The 22,688-nt window shown below is 42.0% G+C and overlaps 1 protein-coding gene across 5 annotated transcripts in view; it reads left to right on the top strand.

Annotated features, from left to right (window-relative positions):
• The first annotated feature begins 289 nt into the window (after positions 1–289).
• Positions 290–22,688, top strand: part of arhgef7a (Rho guanine nucleotide exchange factor (GEF) 7a) — a 24,173-nt gene continuing 1,774 nt past the window's right edge. Inside the window, exons 1-20 of one of the 5 annotated variants that reach the window (XM_029458641.1) lie at positions 290–692; positions 3,746–3,829; positions 8,373–8,457; positions 8,612–8,745; positions 9,039–9,240; positions 10,551–10,639; positions 11,379–11,473; positions 11,584–11,679; positions 12,011–12,133; positions 12,526–12,664; positions 12,749–12,808; positions 12,923–13,069; positions 14,109–14,195; positions 14,315–14,393; positions 14,886–15,025; positions 16,158–16,379; positions 16,471–16,564; positions 17,955–18,044; positions 18,433–18,612; positions 22,324–22,423. In XM_029458641.1, the coding sequence (XP_029314501.1) occupies positions 528–692; positions 3,746–3,829; positions 8,373–8,457; positions 8,612–8,745; positions 9,039–9,240; positions 10,551–10,639; positions 11,379–11,473; positions 11,584–11,679; positions 12,011–12,133; positions 12,526–12,664; positions 12,749–12,808; positions 12,923–13,069; positions 14,109–14,195; positions 14,315–14,393; positions 14,886–15,025; positions 16,158–16,379; positions 16,471–16,564; positions 17,955–18,044; positions 18,433–18,612; positions 22,324–22,423 (2,411 nt within the window). In that variant the 5' untranslated portion in view covers positions 290–527. Of the gene's footprint in view, positions 693–3,745; positions 3,830–8,372; positions 8,458–8,611; positions 8,746–9,038; positions 9,241–10,550; positions 10,640–11,378; positions 11,474–11,583; positions 11,680–12,010; positions 12,134–12,525; positions 12,665–12,748; positions 12,809–12,922; positions 13,070–14,108; positions 14,196–14,314; positions 14,394–14,885; positions 15,026–16,157; positions 16,380–16,470; positions 16,565–17,954; positions 18,045–18,432; positions 22,038–22,323 lie in introns of those variants that run through there. The other 4 variants (XM_029458638.1, XR_003834261.1, XM_029458637.1 and 1 more) reach the window with 4 other exon arrangements.

Here is a 22,688-nt window from a genome sequence, read left to right as displayed (position 1 = left end):
GCTGCTTCCTCTTTTGAATTGAGGCCTGTCCCAAACACCGCAGTTTACAGCAGAAAGCGGCACACAGCCTGCAGCCTGGTTATAATAAACAGATAAAAAAAAGAGCAGGATATGCAAAGCCACGCATAGAAAAGCCTATTCATGTCACGCTGCTGAAGTGCATTAACAACTGGCTTGTCCCTGTTGTGTGATGTCATCCAATGGATGAGTGGCTGGCGGCTGCGCATGTATGCAGTCCACTGCCTCAACGCATCACAGCGAACCGCACTTGACAGTTTGCCAGGTTAGAGGGGGGAAAAACACAGGGAGGAAATTCAGACCTGCTGAATTTCCACCAGCCAGCCGTCATCCGCATCTACCCGAGGTAGAGGATTTTCTGCAGCCTCTCTCATCGACATCTCATGCATCATTTTTTTGGGATTAATTATGTTTCTGTTCTAACGCACAGATGACAACGTAACCGGGGCGGTAAGCTGTTCGGATACCCAAAACACCGCTTTGTTGAATAGGATCTGTTGTGACTGGACATGAATTCTGCGGAACAGACGGTTACATGGTTGATTACGCTCGGGGTGCTGGAGTCGCCGAAGAAGACCATCTCGGACCCTGAAGCATTTCTGCAGACCTCCCTGAAAGATGGGGTGGTGTTGTGCAGGCTTCTGGAGCGGCTCAGCCCGGGCTCCACGGAGAAAGTAAGGGGCAATAACACAAACACACACACACGCACACACACCCCGCTCCCCTCTGAATAACCGCCCGCCCGCCCCGTCGGCGTGTCTGTGTGCTGCCCGCTGTCCGTGGAACCGCCGCGGTTTGTTGTCTGGGCTTCTCTTTATGCCCAGTGGTCCATGAGGCGATTTCTTTTGTAGGTCACGACAGCCCGGGTTATTGTCTGCGAAAACAGCCCTGCTATGTTTTATGGCTGCCCATGCACGTATGTCAGCGTGTAACAGAGAAAGGGCCGCTGTTTCCACCGCGTATTGATCTCCTCTAACATCACAGCAAACAGCAAATTGACTGATCAAATTTACCAGGAGCAATTAGATCCTCTGGTGGTATGGTCTTTATAATGAAGGCCTTGTTTAATGTTTTTAATGCAGGTTTAAGCACTCAGATCTGCGCTATCGTGTTTTAACCCTGTTTTAAATTCCTCTTTAATCCAGTGTTATGTGGCGTTTATGTCAATGTATTTTGATACACACAATATGAGCAGCCAGGGATGACTAACCATCTGTACACAGACCTCAGCAATAAGAGTGGGCCGCCATTGACTGCAAAGGCGCACAGACAGAGATGGACCCTCTCCCCATTTAAAGACACAGCGCAGTGTTTGTGTCTGTCAATGTATAGCGTCAGGCAGTTTAGACAGCTGCCTGAGGGAGGCAATGTTTTCCTGAAAAGAGGCTCCAGGCTGCCTGCAGCTCCACATAAGCAAATGAGACATTTTCCTTTTAAATGGCAAACAGGTTCCTCCATTGCCACCCTCTCACATTGACGAGGGGTTGTTCCTTGTTTCACACACAAAAGGGTTTTATGTAAAAGACAGCCTCTCTAAATATTTGAAATTATTTAGAGGAATACAACTGAAACAGGTGCCTTGTCCTGATGGCTGAAAGTCAAACCAGTGTGGTATAATCAGCCACATATTATATACTATATATGTCATACTATATACAGCACTTTAAAAAAATGTTATATTGACACGTAACTGCTTTTCCTAGACGGTCAAGGATTAAATGCCTCTGTTCCCACAATAATATGTTCATATTATCAAACTAACTATTGCTGTGATCAATGAATCCAAATGGTTTTTAAAAGATTACAATATACAAATCTAAATCTGTAGTCAGAGAAGAAACCTGTGGACACGTCAGTGGAACAACAGAGGCAAACAATGTCTATAATAGATCCAAAGAGACTAAACTGTAACTGAATATATAAACAAAGTGAGCTGATTATAGTAATACTTCTACAGCCAGTCAGATTAGCTGCTGGATCTTTTGAGGTTGATGCAGATGTTGATATATATAAGAGTTTTATATACTAGCCAAACACGTATCATAAACCCACATTTCTGTAAAGGATCCCATTCATCTCCTTATAAAACAGCTGTGACTAATATATGTACTGAGAAGGACATTTATAGTTGAATATAAACGCATCAGCGCCCTCTGGTGGAAAAACTATGTAATGGTGACACCTTCCAGATTAACCTCAAACACATCTTTGGCATTTCTTGTTCCTTATCAGCCAACATATACACCGATACGATATATCTGGGATAAGATCTAAGTACTACCACTTCTACTTTCACTTTTAATAATGATTCTTAAAATGTCAGTTCACCCCAAAATCAAAAATACATTTTGATTCGTACCTTTGGTGCTATTCATCAATGAAGATTGTTTAGGTGTGAGCTGCAGAGAGTGGGAGATATCGGCTGTAGAGATGGCATTAATCATTAACGCCGTCCCTCCTCGGCTGAACTGTAGCATGAAACTACTCACAACAAGCTCTGTGGATCATCCTGAGCAATTGTTTTATGATTTCTGGAAAGAGACATTGCTGTTGAGTTTTTTGAATGTGCCATCGAGTTGAATTATATTGGAGAGACATCTCTACTGCCAATATCTCCAACACCAAAACAATCCAGATTGATGAATAGCTCTGCAGGTCAAAAGGAAAATATGTATTGTCGATTTTGGGAGGAACTTTCCTTTCCATACCATGCCTCCCACATTTACCTGTTGAGTTCCTATAATAATGATCTGAAATCCCTGCGCTTGTTGTTAATTGGCTGGTCATATCATGCCATCAGGTCAGATGTCAGTTGCTATCAGGGTTGACATCAGCGCTATATAGACCAGAGATGATATTTAATGTATCAGGATTCCTTCCAAACAGCTTTAACGAGCCTCTCTCTCTCTCTCTCTCTCTCTCTCTCTCTCTCTCTCTCTCTCTCTCTCTCTCTCTCTCTCTCTATATATATATATATATATATATATATATATATATATATATATATATATATATATATATATACATATATATATATATATATATATATATATATATATATATATATATACGAACCAGTATTGGCATATATGTCAGCCCATAAGTGACAGAAATCCCAAGGATACTAAAATGGTGTCTCCATTACACAGTTTGTCCACAAGAGAGCAAGACAAATTGATTTTTCAGTTGTAAAATGTGATACATATATAATATACATACAGGCCTACTCATATATACAATCAGATGCCAGTTTATTAGATGCAATTAGCTCAAACTAATGCATTCTAATACTGCTATAAATCCTACTTTCATGAAGGTTATACTATTTTAGAGAGGTGTACATTCATTGCTGTTAAATTGCATTGCTTTATAATAAGAGGTGTTTCTAATATTTTGTCCACTCCACTTTATATCAACGAGGCTTCATTTCGGTCTTTACCACTTTGTTGTGTAACAGTGCACCCATAGGCTCCACCAGCATCAGTGGGGATCCCTGTTAGTCAACGTCATTTCCCTCGACCCAATCCCACAGCCTCCTCCACTTCCCCGCTGCGGGATCAGTGTTCAGCCTCCCGGAGCTGCAAACACACACTAATGTAGAATGCGTGTCGAGAGAGAAGATACATGTTCAGGGAAAACCGCAGAGTAAAAAAGAAAAGAAAAGAAGAAGAAGCAAGAGAGCCGCAAACTGGAAGTTTACCTGTAACCAGCGTTTCCGTCTTTCCAGATTTACCAAGAACCGAAGAACGACGGCGAGTGCCTGAGCAACATAAAGGAGTTCCTCAAGGGCTGCACATCTTTTCGCGTCGAGGTAAGTCCCTTCTCAGATTTGCTGTAATGTTGTGCTCATACCACACCCGTCCGCGCATTAAAACACCGAGAACGGCTGTTTTAAAGTGCACGTTTAAGAAGAGACAATAAACAATGGGTTCACTGGGCTCCCTGGATACAGGGAGGAGGAGTGAACTGCAAGCCGAACACAAGCACCCATCGCCCGGCTGAGAGAGGTCTGCTTGTCCGTTAAGTCACTGGCGATATATTTGCAACATTTTCCGACCTTTGCTTCACACTAATTGATAACACTATTACATTGTGCCCTGCTCAAATTCACCGCTTAGGTTTAGAAGCAGCTGGTTAATGTTTTCTAATTAATGCAGAGCTTTGTCCTCGGGCTCATGCGTGGCTTTATTGTCACCCCCCCGGTTCACACTAGCTCGCCTTGTATAAACATTTCTTTTTGTTAAGAACAGTAGCTATGAGCCGTGTCGGACCATGGTTATATAAGTGGGTCTTGTTCTAACATGGTAACTACAGTCTTATTATTATTATTATTATTATTATTATTATTATTATTATTATTATTATTATTATTATTATTATAAGGTGCATAGTCTAAACATGTCCTCAGATTAAGTGCCTCACCCTTGCATGGCTGTATAGAAATATTTGGGTTATGTTGCAGTTATGACAAGTGAGAATACTTCCATAATCTTAAGCAAATGGAGGACGGCGTGCTGTTTGTGGCTGTGTGTTGGCCAGTGCATAGAAGGGTCATTGAACCATCCTAGTTTGACAATACAACTCAGTGTTCCTCAGCGTTGACTCTGCCTACTGAGTCTGCAGCCACTGAACAAGAGGTGGAGATGGTGTGAGACAGAGAGCCCTGTCACATCAAGTGTGTGAAAGTGAAACATGCCCTTTGGAAGTTGCAGACAGCCGAAATGTCAGGGAAGCAAAAGACATCGGTTGTGATTTTATTGGTCTTATAGGCCTCTGTTTGTTTTGGCTCAGTACAGGGCCAGGTTCTGGCAGTGTTGAGCAATAATCTGCCGTTTTATTACAGACAAATAGTCAAATCTCCATCATAAACATTCCTTTATGTCCTGCTGACTTGTGCACTTCACTGCCTTCACTTCACTGTGCTCGATACCGTCGCCGTTCTCCTGCCATTTTCTTTTGTACACAATTAGATTAGGTTGACTTCTCCAAGTACTGCAAAGGTACATACAATACACAACACACCATTCAAAACCTACTCATACACACTAGTGCAGTTTAGCATGTAGCAGCACTAAGTCATCGTGTGGCGTAGGTAATAAATGTTAAGTCCTTGTGTTAAAATACATTTTGTTTGAGTGACCCGAACAGAGCAGGATTACAGTAGTTTGGGACATGACAGTCCTCCCACTCACCATCTGTGGAGCAAAGATGGATCTTCTCCAGAGCCGACTGCTGGCTCTGACCCCAGGTAGCTGCGGCTGCAGATTAGTGCAGTGGCCTCTTACGGACAGATAGACGCTGCTTTCGCAGTCCTGATTTACCTCTTTTTTTAACGGAGTTAAACTGGGTGTTTTGTTCAACATCAACAATGCTAGCTTTGCTGTGTTTGTAGTGTGGACAGGATTGATCTCTTTTTGATCTAATTTGGATACCTCATGCAGATTAGACATTCAAGACCATGTCTCACACTTAGACAGCTGCTGGTGCTGGCCCCTAATGGCTTTGACCACAGGAAGTGATCATCAGCTCCCATGACCCACCGGTCCCTCTGGTGTAGTAACCTTATCCCGAGTCCACCCTGAGAATAATCACAGATCCATCTGTCTCGACTAATGAGTGACTTTCAATCAAAAATGTAAACAAGAAAAGGCTTTTGAATCATAAAGCTACCGCATAAGATGTATAATGCAGTTTCAGGTATTTAGACACTCGCATATCTTTTATATATATATATATATATTTTTTAATGGCCATCAAAGGTTTCAGAGCCCGATGTAAAATATTCGAATGTGTTGTTTATGCTTAATCTCACTGATAATACAAAACCAACAGATTTCTCAGTTTGTCTAATATTCAACTGTATTGATGAATCCGTTATCAACATGTTCACTGATTAAGTGATGAAGCTCCAGGTGGTTATTTACTGAAGCAGTTAGGATTGGAATTACAGCAACGACCACGACGTTAGCGTTCTGAAAGGTAAGCTTTCATTTGAGGGTGTTTACATCTGTGTTCGTCAAATCCTTTTGAATTTCCCCCCAATTTTAGCACACTAGAAGTAAATGGTCTGTACTGCAGCAGAAGGTCTGTACTGCAGCAGCAGGTCTGTTCTGCAGCAGGTCTGTACTGCAGCAGCAGGTCTGTTCTGCAGCAGGTCTGTACTGCAGCAGCAGGTCTGTTCTGCAGCAGAAGGTCTGTAATGCAGCAGCAGGTCTGTTCTGCAGCAGGTCTGTACTGCAGCAGCAGGTCTGTTCTGCAGCAGAAGGTCTGTACTTCAGCCATCTTCACCAGAGCTATGCTGATAAATTGGCCGGGTTGATGCATCAAATCAGATAAATTCACCAGTCTCAATAATGGCCTGAAACACCCGGTCGCTCGGGTTTAATCTTCGTTTCTTGCTTGTCTGTGGAGTTTTTGTCTTCAGGAACTGAAACACATGATCAGTTGGATTGGGGTCAGCTGACTTACTTAGCCGGTGAGAAATATCCCACTGTTTGGCTTTAAAAAAAGCTGCTTGGCTGCCTTGTCTGTATGTTTCGGATCATTGTCCTGTTGCATTGTCAACAAACACATGACTTTCAACCAGGAGACCACATTCCTGTGAAGTCAATCTTCACTTAAATGTACGTCCGTAACTTAAATGATATAATAACGTACTTACTTAGATGTGTTGGGTTTTTGTTTTGTTTCACTTCACCACGTGTTTAAAACTGAGAATGCAATTTAGTTATATGGGAATGTAATTTTGTAAAAGACCATTAATAGCATTAATATTGCATCATAATTTAGTATATTTAAGTAATCCCTTACTAAGAATCTGATATGTAACCATATCCCATTAACTGCCGTGTACAGGGACTATTTGTTTGTAACTCCTGGTAAACACTCATTTCCTTTCAGGACAAGTGTGTGAGCAGTTCAGCACGTTGTTGCAGCTCGCTGAGTCAGAAGGGTGTTGCACTTATTGTCTCAGCCTGCTCTGACGGATCATTACCTGACTGATGTTGAAGCGTAAGAGGACATGTCGAAGCTTGTCGTGTTCATTATCTCCATGCATGAACATTTGATTTCATTCTGACTGCTAACTTTATATTTCTACCGGAGAATCTGTCCGACCAGAGAAGAACCAAACTCTTGGAGATGTTGTTGGAAAGCAAAAGTACAAATACTGAATGTTAGTTGTAGCGTCAGTCACAGTGGAAGTATTGCTGGGTGAGGAAGAGGGGGCTTTCATATGAATGCTCCTCAAGGACAGTAGCCTGTACACACACATACTCTCTTTTACAATTCGTAAACACATCATTCACATATTCCCCGAGGACATATCTGCACTCAAAGCGGAAGATAAAAGAGACTCATATCACGGTTATTCACCCTCAGTACAACTGAAGCGAGAGTAACTAATCACATAAAGCCGTTACACAGGAAGAGAGAGGACAGCAGTCATCAACAGAGATACAATCACTGCCATTCATAGTAAACGACAGTCACACTGACAGTGACTCATCCCGTCCCTACACTGTTACAGCAGTCAGTGTAGAAGGCTGGCATTATTCAATGTTAACTAATCCTGTGGGAAGGAAACAAAAAGCCCCAAGCGAAGCATTTGTCTGTTTTTCAACACTTCCTGACATCCTTAGCCTCTCTGTGACACTCATCATTACACGTTTCTGACTTGTGAATAGCGTTAACGTCAACGTTGGAGCTCTGAGAAACTAGGGTGTGTTCCAATACCCACACTACCGTGCTCTTTAGTATGCCAGGAAAAGATTTATGTCCCAATACATAGAGTGTCGAATGCAGTACGCCAACAATCCCAGGATCTCCAACTGCATGCAGTCCTACAATCCTCTGCGCAGCGGAATTAGCTTGTTTTTCACTTAAAAAGAACGTTTGTTGGACAACAATGACGTGAAGTGTTGATGTGCAGCTTGTTTCTGTGTCTGGATACTGACATCTGCTCACAGGTCTTAGCATTTACACTTGCTATTGATAAGAGTTGTCTTATCTTGCAATATGCAAATGAGCCTTTTATACATCAGACTTTGGCTGTACAGGAAGTACTTATCAGTTGCATGAATTCAATGTTGCTTTTGTAGATTTGAAGCTCTTGTATGAAGGAAACTCGGCTTTTTGTGCACATCATTGAACCAGTATAGTAGGAAGCTGTACATAGGATCTGATTGTAGCTGCTGCAGATACACAGTACGTTGTGTTTGCTGACCTCGGGTGTTTCGCCAACTGATGACACAGCCGTACTGCGCTGCAATAAGCGCTTAGATTGAAAGGGTAATGCATTTCCTGATGACTCTCTGCCTCATGTTGTCCATGTCCTCCCTCTCTCTCACCCACAGCCGTTTGAGGCCAGTGACCTGCTGCTCGGACTGAACTTCTCAAAGGTGCTGAGCAGTCTGGTTTCTCTGAATAAAGTCACTGCAGGTGAGTCGAAACGTGTGCAACGTGTGAGTTACATGATGCGTGTGGGTGTTTTTTATGAAAGACGGGCGAGAGTTGTCATGAGTGTGTGTGTGTGTGTGGGCGCTGACTGCAGATACCAGGTCTGGTGTATTTATATTTTGCACTTCCTGTCCAGATATCGGCGTGGGCAGTGACTCGGTGTGCGCCCGACACTCCTCAGCCCATCGCATCAAGTCGTTTGAGTCGCTGTCCTCTCAGGCTTCACTGGGCCGATCCTCCAAGCTGCTGCACAACCAGTTTCGCAGTCTGGTAAGGTCAACACTCGCTGACGGCACAGTGAACGAAACATTAACGCATCTCAATTATAATGCAATACAAAAGGAACGACCTTTGTGAAGCTTTTAATGTTTTAAAAACATTTAAGTTTGTGGAATTGAACTTTGACGCGTTTGTTTGCAATATGCTGAAATATGTCAGGGATGGAAACAATGAATATGATTGTTGACTTGTCTTCCTACTAAGTTTACTGTGAATGTTTCTGCTCACTTCTTCTTCTTCTTCTGCTTCTCCCTCCTCGGTGTCACCCCTCCCTCGTTCGTCAGGACATGTCAGAGAACAGTGGACAGCATGTGCTGGTGAGGGCGCGTTTCAGCTTCCATCAGAACAATGAGGATGAGCTCACCTTTAATAAGGGGGACTTCATCGGCGTGACTCGTCAGGAGGAGGGCGGCTGGTGGGAGGGGATGCTCAACGGCAGGTCTGGGTGGTTTCCTAGCAACTATGTCCGCGAAGTCAAAGGCTCTGGTAGGTTCCTCGACTTCCTCCGTGACACGATTCAACATTTACAACAGTGCAGGGGTTCAGAACATTCTTCGAAATACACAATTCTAATAAATCCTGCTGCTCTGCTTGTGTCTGTGGATGAACACAGAGCAGCTTGAAGAGTTAAATCATTTTTGAGAACAGACGTTTTCACATTTCCCTCAGACAAAGACAACCAGGACGGTCACATCACAGTTGCCGTTGTCTGTGCCTTTCCATCTGGTTACACAGCTCCTGCATCTGTTGCTCCTCCAGGCCCGCCGGGGTCTGTGGTTTCTTCGCTTGTAAAACAAGTCGATGTGCCGTGTGGCAAGATCTGTGCTCCTCTCTACGACTGACATTCATTTATTTATTCCAAAGTTTAATGATCATATTTGGTGAGTGTAAGAACAAACAGTATAGAATATATAGAAAGCAAGAAGGAATAAAAACTAAAGTAGTACTCAGGAGTATAGTTTTTATCATATTTAGTCGACTCATCCTGTTTTATTTTAGTTAAGCTTTAATTGACTAAAAGTCTGGGCATTTTAGTCTTATCTTAGTCAAAGAAACCCACTAACTATTTTATAATGGTTTAGTCCATTTTTTTACATTTCAGTCAATCCGGATTAGCCGAAATACCACCATGTTTCATTCTCCCTGTTGCCTTTGGTAACTTTAACTCAAGTAAGTTACTCCGAGTCCACCTGACGCCGCTGTCGTCCTATTGCACGTCTATAATATTTCCTCTCAACGTCTGTTTATCAACATATTTTCTTCATATTTTTCCATAACGGCAGTGTTGGTAACCTTATAGCTCGTGTGATGGATGAAATGCTGAGATGTGACGTTAAAGGGGGAAAAGAGGACTGCTGATGCTGATGCAAAGTATAATTGATAAATCTTATTGTAATGTAAAGCCTAATAGACAAACAGTATGTCTGATGTGGAGTTACTGTGAAGATCAAACAGCGTAAAGACGTGTTGTGCTTCACATGTGCAGTAAAACAAAAGGTCACTGGGACACTTTGGTTACAGGGATTCTGCAGCCAGTTCTATTTTTAGTTTCTGAATTAGGAAGGAGAAGAATCATCAACTGTGCAGATAACTGATTTTAAATACGGATCAGCACTCATCCACAGATAGTTTAGAAGCATTACATTAGTAACACTTTCATAGTGGTAAGATTATTTGCATGTAATACTACCTATTGGTCCGCTTTAATACAATATTTAACATTTCTTGCATAAATGACTTAAGGCTCAGAGTTCATTATATTTGCACTAATTCATCTCTTTTGTCTTTGGCTGCAGACAAACAAGTGTCCCCCAAGTCTGGCACTCTGAAGAGTCCACCTAAAGGCTTCGACACCTCTGCGATCAGCAAGACGTACTATAACCTGGTAAAGACTCAGAAAGTTATTTAATGTCTTATTTTCACATTATGTTGCTTTCTTACTTCTCTGTTTCTCCTTCTCCCACTAACATCATGTTGTCATGTCAGGATTCTGTTTTCTGAGGAGTTTCAGTAGTGCTCGCTTTGTATCTGCGCCTTTTACATTTAGAATTTGTAAATTATTTCGACTGTCTCTCTCTCTCTGTCTCTCTCTCTGTCTCTCTCTCTGTCTCTCTCTCTCTCTGTCTCTCTCTCTGTCTCTCTCTCTCTCTGTCTCTCTGTCTCTCTCTCTGTCTCTCTCTCTCTCTGTCTCTCTCTCTGTCTCTCTCTCTCTCTGTCTCTCTCTCTGTCTCTCTCTCTGTCTCTCTCTCTCTCTGTCTCTCTCTCTGTCTCTCTCTCTGTCTCTCTCTCTGTCTCTCTCTCTCTCTGTCTCTCTCTCTGTCTCTCTCTCTGTCTCTCTCTCTGTCTCTCTCTCTCTCTGTCTCTCTCTCTGTCTCTCTCTCTCTCTGTCTCTCTGTCTCTCTCTCTGTCTCTCTCTCTCTGTCTCTCTGTCTCTCACACTGACATTGTGAATTCACTCAGCATGTCTCACGCTCCTCTGATATGAAAGATATGATGCTCATCATCAAACACATCAATGATAGAGTCTGCATCACAAGAACGTGTATTGTGAATCACACCATATTTCTCATGCATAATATATTAACTCTGCAGCAAATCTTGTACATTTTCTGTTTCTATTGCAGGTGTTGCAGAACATTTTAGAAACAGAGACAGAATATTCCAAGGACCTTCAGAGCCTCCTGACAAACTACCTGCGACCTCTTCAGAGCATCGACAAGTACGACTCGTTCAGAACCTGATTATTTCAGCACGATTATTGTACAACAGGAACTCTTTTGCACGTTGTCACCATTTTGCTTTTCCCATCCTCTCTTCTTCTTCCTGCAGACTGAGCGGCACAGACGTGGCTCTGATTCTGGGAAACCTCGAGGAGATCAGCACCTTCCAGCAGATGCTCGTCCAATCACTAGAGGAGTGCACCAAGTTAGTCCCTCCCCCACACACACAGCATCACTGCAGCAGCAGCCTCACTATTTCATAATAAGCAGAGGGACATCTAGTGTCGGGCCAACTGTACTACACCGATGTTGGTTTAAACCACAGACTAGGGAATGTGTCAGATTATGTGATTTTGTAGTGCTTTTAGTCTACAGGACATGGGGGGGATGTTGTGTTATATAATACAGTATGAAAAGTGTCACTTGCGCTATATAAATTGTCATGACTTGACAAATCCATTGACTTCTGCTCTTGCCTGTGTGTGAGAGATTTTATAGAAGTTGTTAATCAGTGTGTGATATTTCTTTTTCTTCAGGCTTCCAGAGAGCCAGCAAAGGGTGGGAGGCTTTTTCCTCAACCTCATGCCACAGATGAAGGCTCTTTATGTCGGTTACTGCTCCAACCACCCCTGTGCAGTTAACTTACTCACCCAGCACAGGTACGTTTATTTTACAGTGATTACAACCTTTGTTCATGCAGCAAGGGACACAGGGAAAACAGCTGTTTGTAACAGCTTGTATTAGAAAAGTGACAGGTTGTATTGTTGGAGGTTTACAGTTGTATCTATCTGCTGTTGCAGGTTGTGGAAGTTATCGCACACGCCTGTATTAACAGGTGTTAACAGCGGGTGTAGATCATAGACTGTATACAATAGGAGTAGACTGTTGAAGCTTAATTCAAAAACTTTAATAGAAGTGTTGAAAAAATGTCATTTGCTACAGCCCTACTAGCCAATAAGAGATAACTAACAGAGCCTCCGAACACTGTGTTGGTTGCAAACTCTGTGAAGTTACTGTTTAAGTTACATTTTCTCTTTCTGTCCTCCTGCAGCGACGTGTTGGGGGAGTTCATGGAGGGCCGAGGTGCCGTCAGTCCTGGGATCCTCACCCTGACCACAGGCCTCAGTAAACCCTTCATGCGACTCGACAAATACCCAAACCTACTCAAAGAGCTGGAGAGGCACATGGAGGTGTGTTAAGAAACATCCGTGGAGAGCACTTGTGTTAATATCTGCGTTTATTTAACAACCAGCTTGTTTCTTTTGTTTCTGCAGGAGATTCATCCCGACCGGCCAGACATTCAGAAGTGCATGGCGTCTTTCAAAAGTCTGTCTGTAAGACGACCTCACTTCCTCTCCTGTCAGATGTCGCATGTGACCAGACTTATTATGAAATGATATGAAGACACAGCAGGTCTTTAAGCCGTCGTTTGTTTTCCGTCTTGTCAGGCTCAGTGCCAGGAGGTGCGGAAGCGTAAAGAGCTGGAGCTGCAGATCCTCACCGAGTCCATCCGGCTGTGGGAGGGGGATGACATCAAGACCCTGGGCTCTGTGCTCTACATGAGCCAGGTGTTAGTCCAGAGTCCTGGCTCCGAGGTAACGGCGCCATCCAACCTGCACTTCATTTTCACTAGAACCTGCTACCAATGTTGCTTCTACAGAAAATGTTTGCTGAACCCATTACTGTCACTGCTGACCCTCAGCTTTACTGTGATCATTTACTCGTGGTGAGAGAACTCCCAGTTGGAGTTCTCTGTGACGCAGAAGAGCACAAATGAATCTTGTAATTGTGACATCTTAAGTGGACACAAACCTTAATTGCATAAAAAGCAGTATTGAGTTTGAATGCACTAAGTAAGCAGCTTTGGACAAAAACCTTTTTAATTTATTCCTCATTATAACTGGCGAGCGCCTCTCTTTAAAAGATTTACCAGACATTGACCTTTCTCCACTAAAATAGTACCTCACTTAAACTTAACACTGTAATTAAATACTAAAATCTAATTTATTTGACTTGAGAGCTTTTTCAGTTTCTGCTTTGTTAAAGAAAATGTGCTCGTTCATGTCAAAGGTTCAAACATTGAAGTTGTCTTGATTAGTTGTTCCCAACCTCTGAGCCGTGCACCGATACCCAGCCATGAACATTTGCTACAAGGACACAAGAAAATTATATGATTTGTCAAACAAGCTGAAAAATAATTGGATAACTTTATAAAATGACCTTTTAAATTGCGGCGCTTTGTTCCCATTACTGTTGCTGCTAAGTAGCTACAATGAGTGAAAAGCAGAGAGTTTGAGAAGTGATTGAAAGAGTTTCTTAAAAGGATGTAGGTTGTGTTATGATAATGCATAATGCACCTTTGTGAATAAATGCCACATTAAAGGTGCACTTTGGGAAACATTTGCTGATGATGCGTGGTATGTTGTTAACCTCCTGCGACCTGTGACCAATATGTTCTTCTTGCCAGATCATTTCCACTAATGTTACTTTAGATACTTGGGAATCTTTGATCTGAACTTGCTTTTAGTCAAATCTTTCAATAATACAGTGTTTATACAGCCTATAAATATACCTTATCATTATCTTGCATTCACACTTTCCCTTTTCTATTTCTCTCTCATGCCTATTCGTCAGGAGAAGAGCGAGCGCTACCTCATGCTCTTCCCGCACGTCCTCCTCATGTTGTCTGCGAGTCCCAGGATGAGCGGCTTCATCTTCCAGGTCAGTAAATAAACACTCTTCCTCAGATCAGTCTGATTGTAAGTCTCTAGTCTTCTGTTCTTGGTATAGTGAGTGAAAGGTCATTTCTCTGTCTTAATTCTGATGTGATCCCTCTGCAGGGAAAGTTGCCCCTGGCCAGCATGACGGTGAACAAACTAGAAGACTGTGAAGCCCATAAAAACGCCTTTGAGCTCAATGGTGAGGTTGCATGAGCAACATAATACAAATAATCTGGCAGCAATCAGATCTTTCGAGAGCCTGACTGCAAATGTCCTCTTAAGTTTTCAGCGGGGCCTCTGGAACAGAGTAAATACCTCTGCTCAAGGATCTCAAAGTCCGAGATTTAGCAGGAGAGACGACATGAAGAGCCTGGAAGTTCTGCACAGTCTGGAGTCGATCAATAGGTTTTTAGTTCAGGCAAATAAGAAGGCTGTTGCAGTAATCCAGGCCTGTAAAATGGTCTCTGTGTCTTTAAAAGTTAAATTAGATTTGAGACATTTCTAAGATGATAAAAACATGACGTGCACAGATTCCTTGCAACAGGCTGGATATGATCCAATAAGGAACCAGCGGGACCCACTGACAAGGATCTCTGTTTTGTTTGAGTTCGGCTGAAGACATTTTGAACGTGAGTGTGTGATTCATTTATGCACAATGCCTTTTACAAACTCATTGTTTCTCTTCCTGCAGGCACGATGTTTGACCGTCTGCAGGTGGTGTGCACCAACCAGCAGGACCTGCAGGACTGGGTGGAGCACCTGAGCAGACAGATCAAACACACTACAGCCACAGGACCCAGCCACAAACCCCTCACTGTTCCCTGCCACACGGTCAGGAGATAATGATTACATACCCACACGCAGAATGTACAGTGTATTGATTTGCGTGGCTCACAAAAGACCCAAGCAACCATCTAACGTTGCTGGATAACCCCGTGTGAAGTGGCTTATTTCTCTCGCTAGAACGGATGCAATACGATCAACATTCAGCCTTACCGCTTGAACAAACAATCAACAATAATGATCATTTCATTTATAATAAGCCACGTGCATGTTGGAGGCTGCATTGCAGGAGGTAACAGTCTGAAAGATAATCTCTACACAGGATTTCCACCAAGGGGAATGTAATGTGTCACATGCAAGAGGAGTCTTCCCTGTATTTTGGGCACCTTCAATAGACTAGTGTTAATTGTGTCTATTTTTTATATATTTAGTCAGATGTCCTTGTTATTGAAAAACACAAGCAAAGTCAACCTCATCCTGTTTTTTTAGTCAAGTTGAGTGGACTAAAAGTCTCCTCGTGGTTCTTATCCCCAAACCCAGCTGTTCATTGTTAACTTTAACATTTTGGTTACGCTTTTATTTCTTAAACTACATTTAAGTCTCGTCATTTTTTTGTCAACATCTCGCATGTTGATCGCAGTTTAATGGCGTCTCTTCATCTTCTTGTCATAGTCATGGGGGGGAAAGAAAGGTCGTCGACAAACATATTTAGTGATAGTTTTCGTTTCACGAAATCCTCACTGGAGACCCAGAGGCAGATCAGACGCACACACACCCCATCTGTCCTGGGATTGTTCTGGGTTCCCCCAGGAGGTGCTGCAGGATGAAGCTGGGGGATATAACATCTGGACTACTGAGGGCCGCGTTTCCCAAAAGGAGGGACGAATATTTGCAATGTTTTGATGACAGTTTTGAGGAACAGTGGGCTGGTTGGAACTATACTGTCACTGTGTTGGAGATGCACCCTGCCTGGTTTCTTTCTGACAAGTACTTACTAAACATAAAATATGTTTGTGCATCGACTGGCTGTTAATTAATAGAATAGACATTTCTATTGGAAAACTATTATTGGAAATGTCTCTTTCTAGTAGCTGTGGGTATCCTATAGCACCTTCCTGAAGGGAGTTTGCATCTGCGTTATTATAAGTTATTATAAGGCCCTTTTTCTTTAATTTCTCAGCTCCCATCTCACCCTCTCACCCCGTCCCGGCACGCTGAGGGGAGGGGCATGACAGTGGCTCCCACCTACCACACCCTGCCTCACCCCTCCTCCCATGGAACGTCTCACAGCACCATGATGTGGGGCCCACTGGAACCACCCAACACCCCCAAACCCTGGAGCCTGAGCTGTCTGCGACCCGCACCCCCTCTACGACCCTCTGCAGCCCTCTGCTACAAGGAGGTGAGGGACCCTGTTTTTATGCAGTTAAAGCTTCTTCATATGTTTTTTTAATGTCATACAATTCTTTAATCTCACTTTTTTCTTTTTTCAGGATCTCAGTAAAAGTCCTAAGAGTGTGAAGAAACTCCTTCCCAAGCGCAAGCCTGAGAGGAAACAGTCTGAGGAGGAATTTGCCTTGAGGAAGAGTACGTTTCAAATATTTCCTACTTATGTCCAGAGTTTGTGTTAAAACTCGGATACAAAATGTACATTTCTTCTTTTTTCTTCTTCTTCATATTAAAGCAACAGTTTGACATTTTGTGGAAAAGCGAATTCGCTTTCTTAAGGCCCTGTCACACATATCTGTATGACAGAAACGTGTTCCGGCGCATACTAAATATCGGCAATAGGTTGATATAAAGTAAGGGTATGTTGTGATCGTTTGAAGGACGCAGACGTTACTCCAAACACGCCAGACGCACAGCCCTGTCACACATCTCCGTATGGCAGAAACATGCCGGCGTAAATGAAAAGTAGCTCAAAATCCAAATACGTCCAACTTTTCCACAGCGGTGTTGTAGCTGACGTATACATAACGAATACATAACGAATTATTATACGTATGTCAAACATTGATAGCGTATCACTTACTTATTTAAAACGTATCAGAGCGTCTGGACAACGGAGCTGGAAAAGTGCCATCTGGTTCACGTCATGCTGATGCTGGAGAACGGCTAACATGCTGAACGCTAGCTGTACTGTAGAAACACGTTTAATAAGTTACTCCGTCGTCAGGCATAATCTTAACATAGGGTAGGAATAGGGTATCCACTCGTTATCAATAACTTGACTGTAGGGTTCACCGTCAGCCGACGTAGCCTATATCTAACGTACCTCTAACGTAGTCACGTAGGTATTCACGTGGGTAAATATTCACGTACGTATTACGTAACTTATGTGTAACGTCTGCATATCTTATGAAGCACACGTCGGGTACGTCCCGTAATTTTGAACATGCTCAAAACATCAGCGTTCAACAACGCACCCCAGCGTAACACAGTGAGCTCTTAACATTTTGTATTAGGAAGTGATGCGCTATCAATAAGTTAGACATGCGTATCTGTATATGTTCACTTTTCCGATCCAATGAAAAGTTGGACGTATTTGCGCCGTCATACGTTTCTGTCATATGGATATGTGTGACAGGGCCTTTACCGAGAGTTAGATGAGATTAAATAACACTCATCTCTCTCCGTTAAGTATGAAGATACAGCCTGGCGACAGTTAGCTTAGCTTAGGAAATTGTATTACATAGTTCCTTTTACACAGGCTTAGAAAACAGCTATCGTGCTCTATCCTTTTTGCAAAGCTAACCTAAGCAACGGCTGGCTTTAGCTTCTTAACAGATATGAGAGTGGTATCGATCCTCTCATCTCTCTCTCGGCAAGAAAGAGAATAAGTGTACTTCCTGAAACGTTCTTTAAATGTGTCCAGATGCTGTAATTTGTGTGTAGTAGGAGGGAAACGGTGACCCGGGATCTGAGGGACATGTAAGTGTGTAAATTAATTCTTTCCTCTTCACCTTTTCTTTCTCAGGCACAGCTGCTCTGGAAGAAGATGCCCAGATCCTGAAAGTTATTGAGGCGTACTGCACCAGCGCCAAAACCAGGCAGACTCTTAACTCCAGTAAGAAAACACCAAACCTTACTTACTGTCCTCGTTACTTACCTGTATTCTGTTACTCGGTGTCTTTCTTTAACGCTGGTATTCTGAACTGATCTTTCTAACAGTATCTTCTCCTTCTGTCTGTCTCTCCTCCACTCCTCACTTTTTTGGCATTGCTCCGTTTTTATCTCGAGTTCCTTCTTTTTCTCATCAATTTTTATTTTCTCCATACTGTCCTATTACTTTCTCCCATCCTGCATCTGTCATTGGTTTTTCTATGATTTACCATTTGTCGCGTGCTGCATATGCTACCTCCTCCCTCTGCGCCGCCACTCCTCTTTTTTCGCCCTCCATTTCCTCCCTCTACATCCACAACGTCACCGCCAAACTTGGCCCCCGCCCCTAACAGCCTGGCAGGGCACTGACCTGATGCACAACCACGTGCTGGCCGACGTGGACCGGTCCTGTATGGACTCGCCAGGCCGCCGTAGCAGCGTGTCACGGCCAGAGTTGTCCTCTGACCTTTCGGAGGACTCTGACTATGACTCCATCTGGACCACCCACAGTTACAGGATGGGTTCGGTGCCCCGTAAGAGCTGCATCTCTCACCAGAACTAAAGAACGTACAGTATTGCCACGCTGTATCGTAATGTAACGTACAGCGCGCTTACCTCTTTTACCTTCAATGTATCGAAAGAAACTAGATTTTTTAATTTATCTATTTATTTTCTATTATATATTTGTTAATGTTTTTGTTAACTTATTTGGTTTATTTATTTGTTTTAAGATGTTTTAAGCATCTCCCTGTTGCCTTTGCCACTTTCCCTTTTATGTGCCTCCTCTCTTTGTGTAGTTGTCATGCAGTAAGTGTTTAGTAATATTGTTAATTTATCTTGAATGTGACCACTCCCCTTGTTTGACCATAAATGTGGCGGACTCTCAGCAGGGAGTCGAGGGGTGCTTGAGAGGAATATAGGGGGAGGGATAACCACGGGAGGAAGAGATGGGGACTGAGCTTTTCCTGTCTGATATTCAGATGTAATTCAGGAACGAGTGTATTCTATTTACCATGTACTGCTTCTCTCCAGTATGTGTTTCTAGAGTATGTATGCTCAAACATAGCACAGATGTCATACACACACACACACACACACACACACACACACACGCACACGCACAGGTTCAGGCACACATGCTCCTGCTGCCTGATAATATAGCAGCATGCAAATGAAATATCCAAATTCTTTATGCTGTTTTCATCATTTGAATCTTATATTTATGTCGCTAAACAGGATTACATTTAACGGACCACTTGACCAAAAGCTACTACATACTAAAAATCCTTGTTAAATGTTTTACTTTGTGAGACATGGTTCCTTATTGTAAGTAGCTGCTACAGAAAGAGGAGATTATCACATACACTTCACTTTATAGTCGCTCCAGCTGGATAACATCTAACGGACTAAGAACAGTGAATTTAAAGAGTTTAGTTCATCCAAATTAACAAACATTTAAACATATTTTTGCACTTACTTCTAGTTGTATCCGACAATGCAGATCGTTTTGTTTGCTCTTTCTCTGCCTCAACTCCAATACAATCGAAGTGAATTACTTTTAGTTTGTGGTGCTTGCATCTTTGAAAAATGACATTTAAAATAATTCAACACCGATGTGTCTTTTCAGGATCAGTTTCCCAATTACTCTGTATAATCGAAAGACCTCACTGTCATCAAACCACTTCCTACTGAAGAAGTTGTTACTATGAAAACGGTTTACAGTGTGTTCAATAAGGACACGTACGTTATTTTGTGAATTAAAAATGTTTCCATTCCTGTGAGCACTACAAACTAAATTACAGTTAACTATATTGTAATGTTGTGGAAGCAGAAACCTCAGTCAGGAACCTGCATACTTTAATGCAACACTAGATACCATTTCTAGAGTTAAGTGAGAAATATGTTTTTTAGTATTTTTGGCGAGCTGATCCTTTTAAATCATTCATTTTCTGTATTGTGTAGTCTCCTCAGCATCATCCTTTTAAAGCCTGATCTTCCATCCAGTAATGTTGCTGTCTGTCAGTGGTTCTACAGGGTTGCATTTATATTTTAGTTTTAAACCTCAAGTTAGTGCGTTAACAAAATAAAAAGATTCATTTAAACCAAGCATAGCATACCCGAATAAACTGTAAACTACAGCCTAACACAGCTACAGTCCTGTAATACAAATCAAATGCCTTTGTTTAAAGTCTCCTGCTACTTAAAGGAACAATTCAACATTTTGGGAAATGAGCTTATTCACTTTCTTTCTGAACGTTACGTTAAAAATGAAGCTGGAGCCAGGAGCAGGTTAGCTTAGCTTAGCTTAGCTTAGCATTTAGACTGGAAGCAGCGGGAATCAGCTAACCTGGCTCTGTCCAAAGGTAAGAAAATCCAGCTACCAGCACTTCTAAAGCTTAATATTTCAATTAAGTAAAGAAAATATATAATATGTTAAGTAGGGCGCTTTAGCTGCTCATATGTGGATTTTTTTACTCTTTGGATGGAGCTAGCTGTTTCCCGTCTTAATACTAACTAAGCTAACACTAAACACTCAAACATAAAGCTAATTTAGATTGTTTTTTTGTCTCACTCATGGAAAGAAAGTAATGTTTATGATTCAATCTTCTAGTTATGTTACACGAAAAACAGAAAACAACTCATTACTTAAACTAGCTAGGCTACTTCCAGTCTGTATGCTAAGCTAAGCTAACCAGCTGCTATCTCTAGTTTCATATTTACTGTACAGACAATGGTGGTTTCGATCGTCTCATTACATTCTCAGCACAACAAAGCGAATACGCCTAATTCCCAAAATGTTGAACTATTCCCTCAAGGTGGAGCTGTTACCAAACTCTGACAATTTGAGCAGGTTAGCTTGATGCTTACAGTCTATGGCTTAATGTCAAAAACAAACTCATAGCCTCATAAGCCAGACATGACTTTGTGTTGTCTGGCTTGCGAGGTTTCCCATGCTATCTCTTGCATTAATGACTATTTTTATGAAGAAGTATTTTTACAGTGTTGGTATTAAAAGTACAGGTTGGCATCCACTTACAGTAGAGTCTATCTCCTCTTACAGCAAGCAATGTGGGTGACATATGGAATATATTGGTCCATGTTACAGAACTATTTACGCTTTCTGAAATGATTCCTTTATTGTATTCATTATTTTGTATACAGGCGTTTTTTAATTTATTTATATTTTATTCTGTATGTCAATGTTTACAAAATGATCCCTGGAAGAATAATTTGTTTTCTTTTTTTTTTTATTGCTCTGTATCAAAGTTTACACTGAAACTTATAACATGAAGTGTTTGAATTATTTTGCACAATCATGTAACGGGCCAGTGGGGGTGGGGGATAGAATCTGTTAAATTCTGTACTTTTTGTCGTCTACCTAGAGTGTGTATGATATAGTCCTAAAGGTAGACCAGAGTATTCAGTGTTACTGTAAAGTAAATGCTCATTCGTAGTGTAAATGCTCACCTTCGGTGTTTCGAAAGCATTGAGGGTAAAAAAAAAAAGAAGAAACGAGGCCGTGATTATTATACAGGAACATTTCAATGTGAGCTACTCATCAACCTCAGAATACAGTCAGAGTGGACTTGAAATATAAGAGCACATCGTCTCCATTTCTGTAAATACTAGTTATCATGGAGCAAGAAAAGAAAAAAATCCATTCTACCTTCTTTGAGTATTTGAGCTAAGAATATCACTGTCCTTATATCATGTGCTATATTTTGTGACGGATGTATTCTGTGGTTTAAGAAGTCAAACTGTGGGACAGGCGGTGTAAAAAGAGACCAACTGCCTTTTGACCAACGTTGTCCTCTGTGTGCTCTAATGCTGTATTCACACTTGTGACCATGTCTTATCTGCAAACGGCGCCTTCGGTGTATTTGTTCTACTCTGCTGAAAGTGTTCAAGTCCCAAAACGCTGTATCATGAGTTTTGAATAAAAATCTGTCATTTGGTAGACACTGGTATTCTGGTGATTTGTGAGAAGAGCAAATCTGTTTATATTTGGTAGATTTGTGTGTTTGTTTTGCCAGATATCGCCACAGCCTCTTATTTCCTTTCACTTTCCTGCGGCTCTTCTGGTCTGTGCATGACTAACACACTACTACCAGTTTTGGTCTATGCTCGGTTCTCTTCGATGCTGTCACTTGTTTCAATAAAGAAGTTCCGTACTGACTCCTCTTACTACAAGGTGAGACGAAGCAAAGTACCGATTTGTTGAGTGCTCTTCTGTTTTGAAACAGGGTCGCCAAAGGAAGCAGGGCTGCATGTGATCATCCCCGGTGAGAAGAAAGTCCTGGTGGAGGATCCAAGTCGCAACGGACAAAGTACAGCAGAGGAAAAGTAAGATAATAGACAAATCTCTGCACACTGTATATCGTTTTAAACAGGTGTAAATTGTTCATTTGTTTGGGACTATTTTCAGCTGCGGATTAATACGCATGTGGTGCTCTCGTTCATCGTAATGAAGGAACATGAACAGTGTGGCTCATTGATGTGTTTTATAACAGTGGAGGTTTATTACCAGGGCGGCACAATATAAGGAAAATGTGCGATAAGATTGTTGAATATCGCGAAAACAATATTCCTTGCGATTAATAGATATTAG

Source organism: Cottoperca gobio, chromosome 21 (assembly GCF_900634415.1).
Source record: "Cottoperca gobio chromosome 21, fCotGob3.1, whole genome shotgun sequence".
Lineage (NCBI taxonomy): Eukaryota > Metazoa > Chordata > Actinopteri > Perciformes > Bovichtidae > Cottoperca > Cottoperca gobio.
The sequence above is the reverse complement of the archived record's forward strand: the minus strand, read 5'-3'. Positions and strand labels throughout refer to the sequence as shown.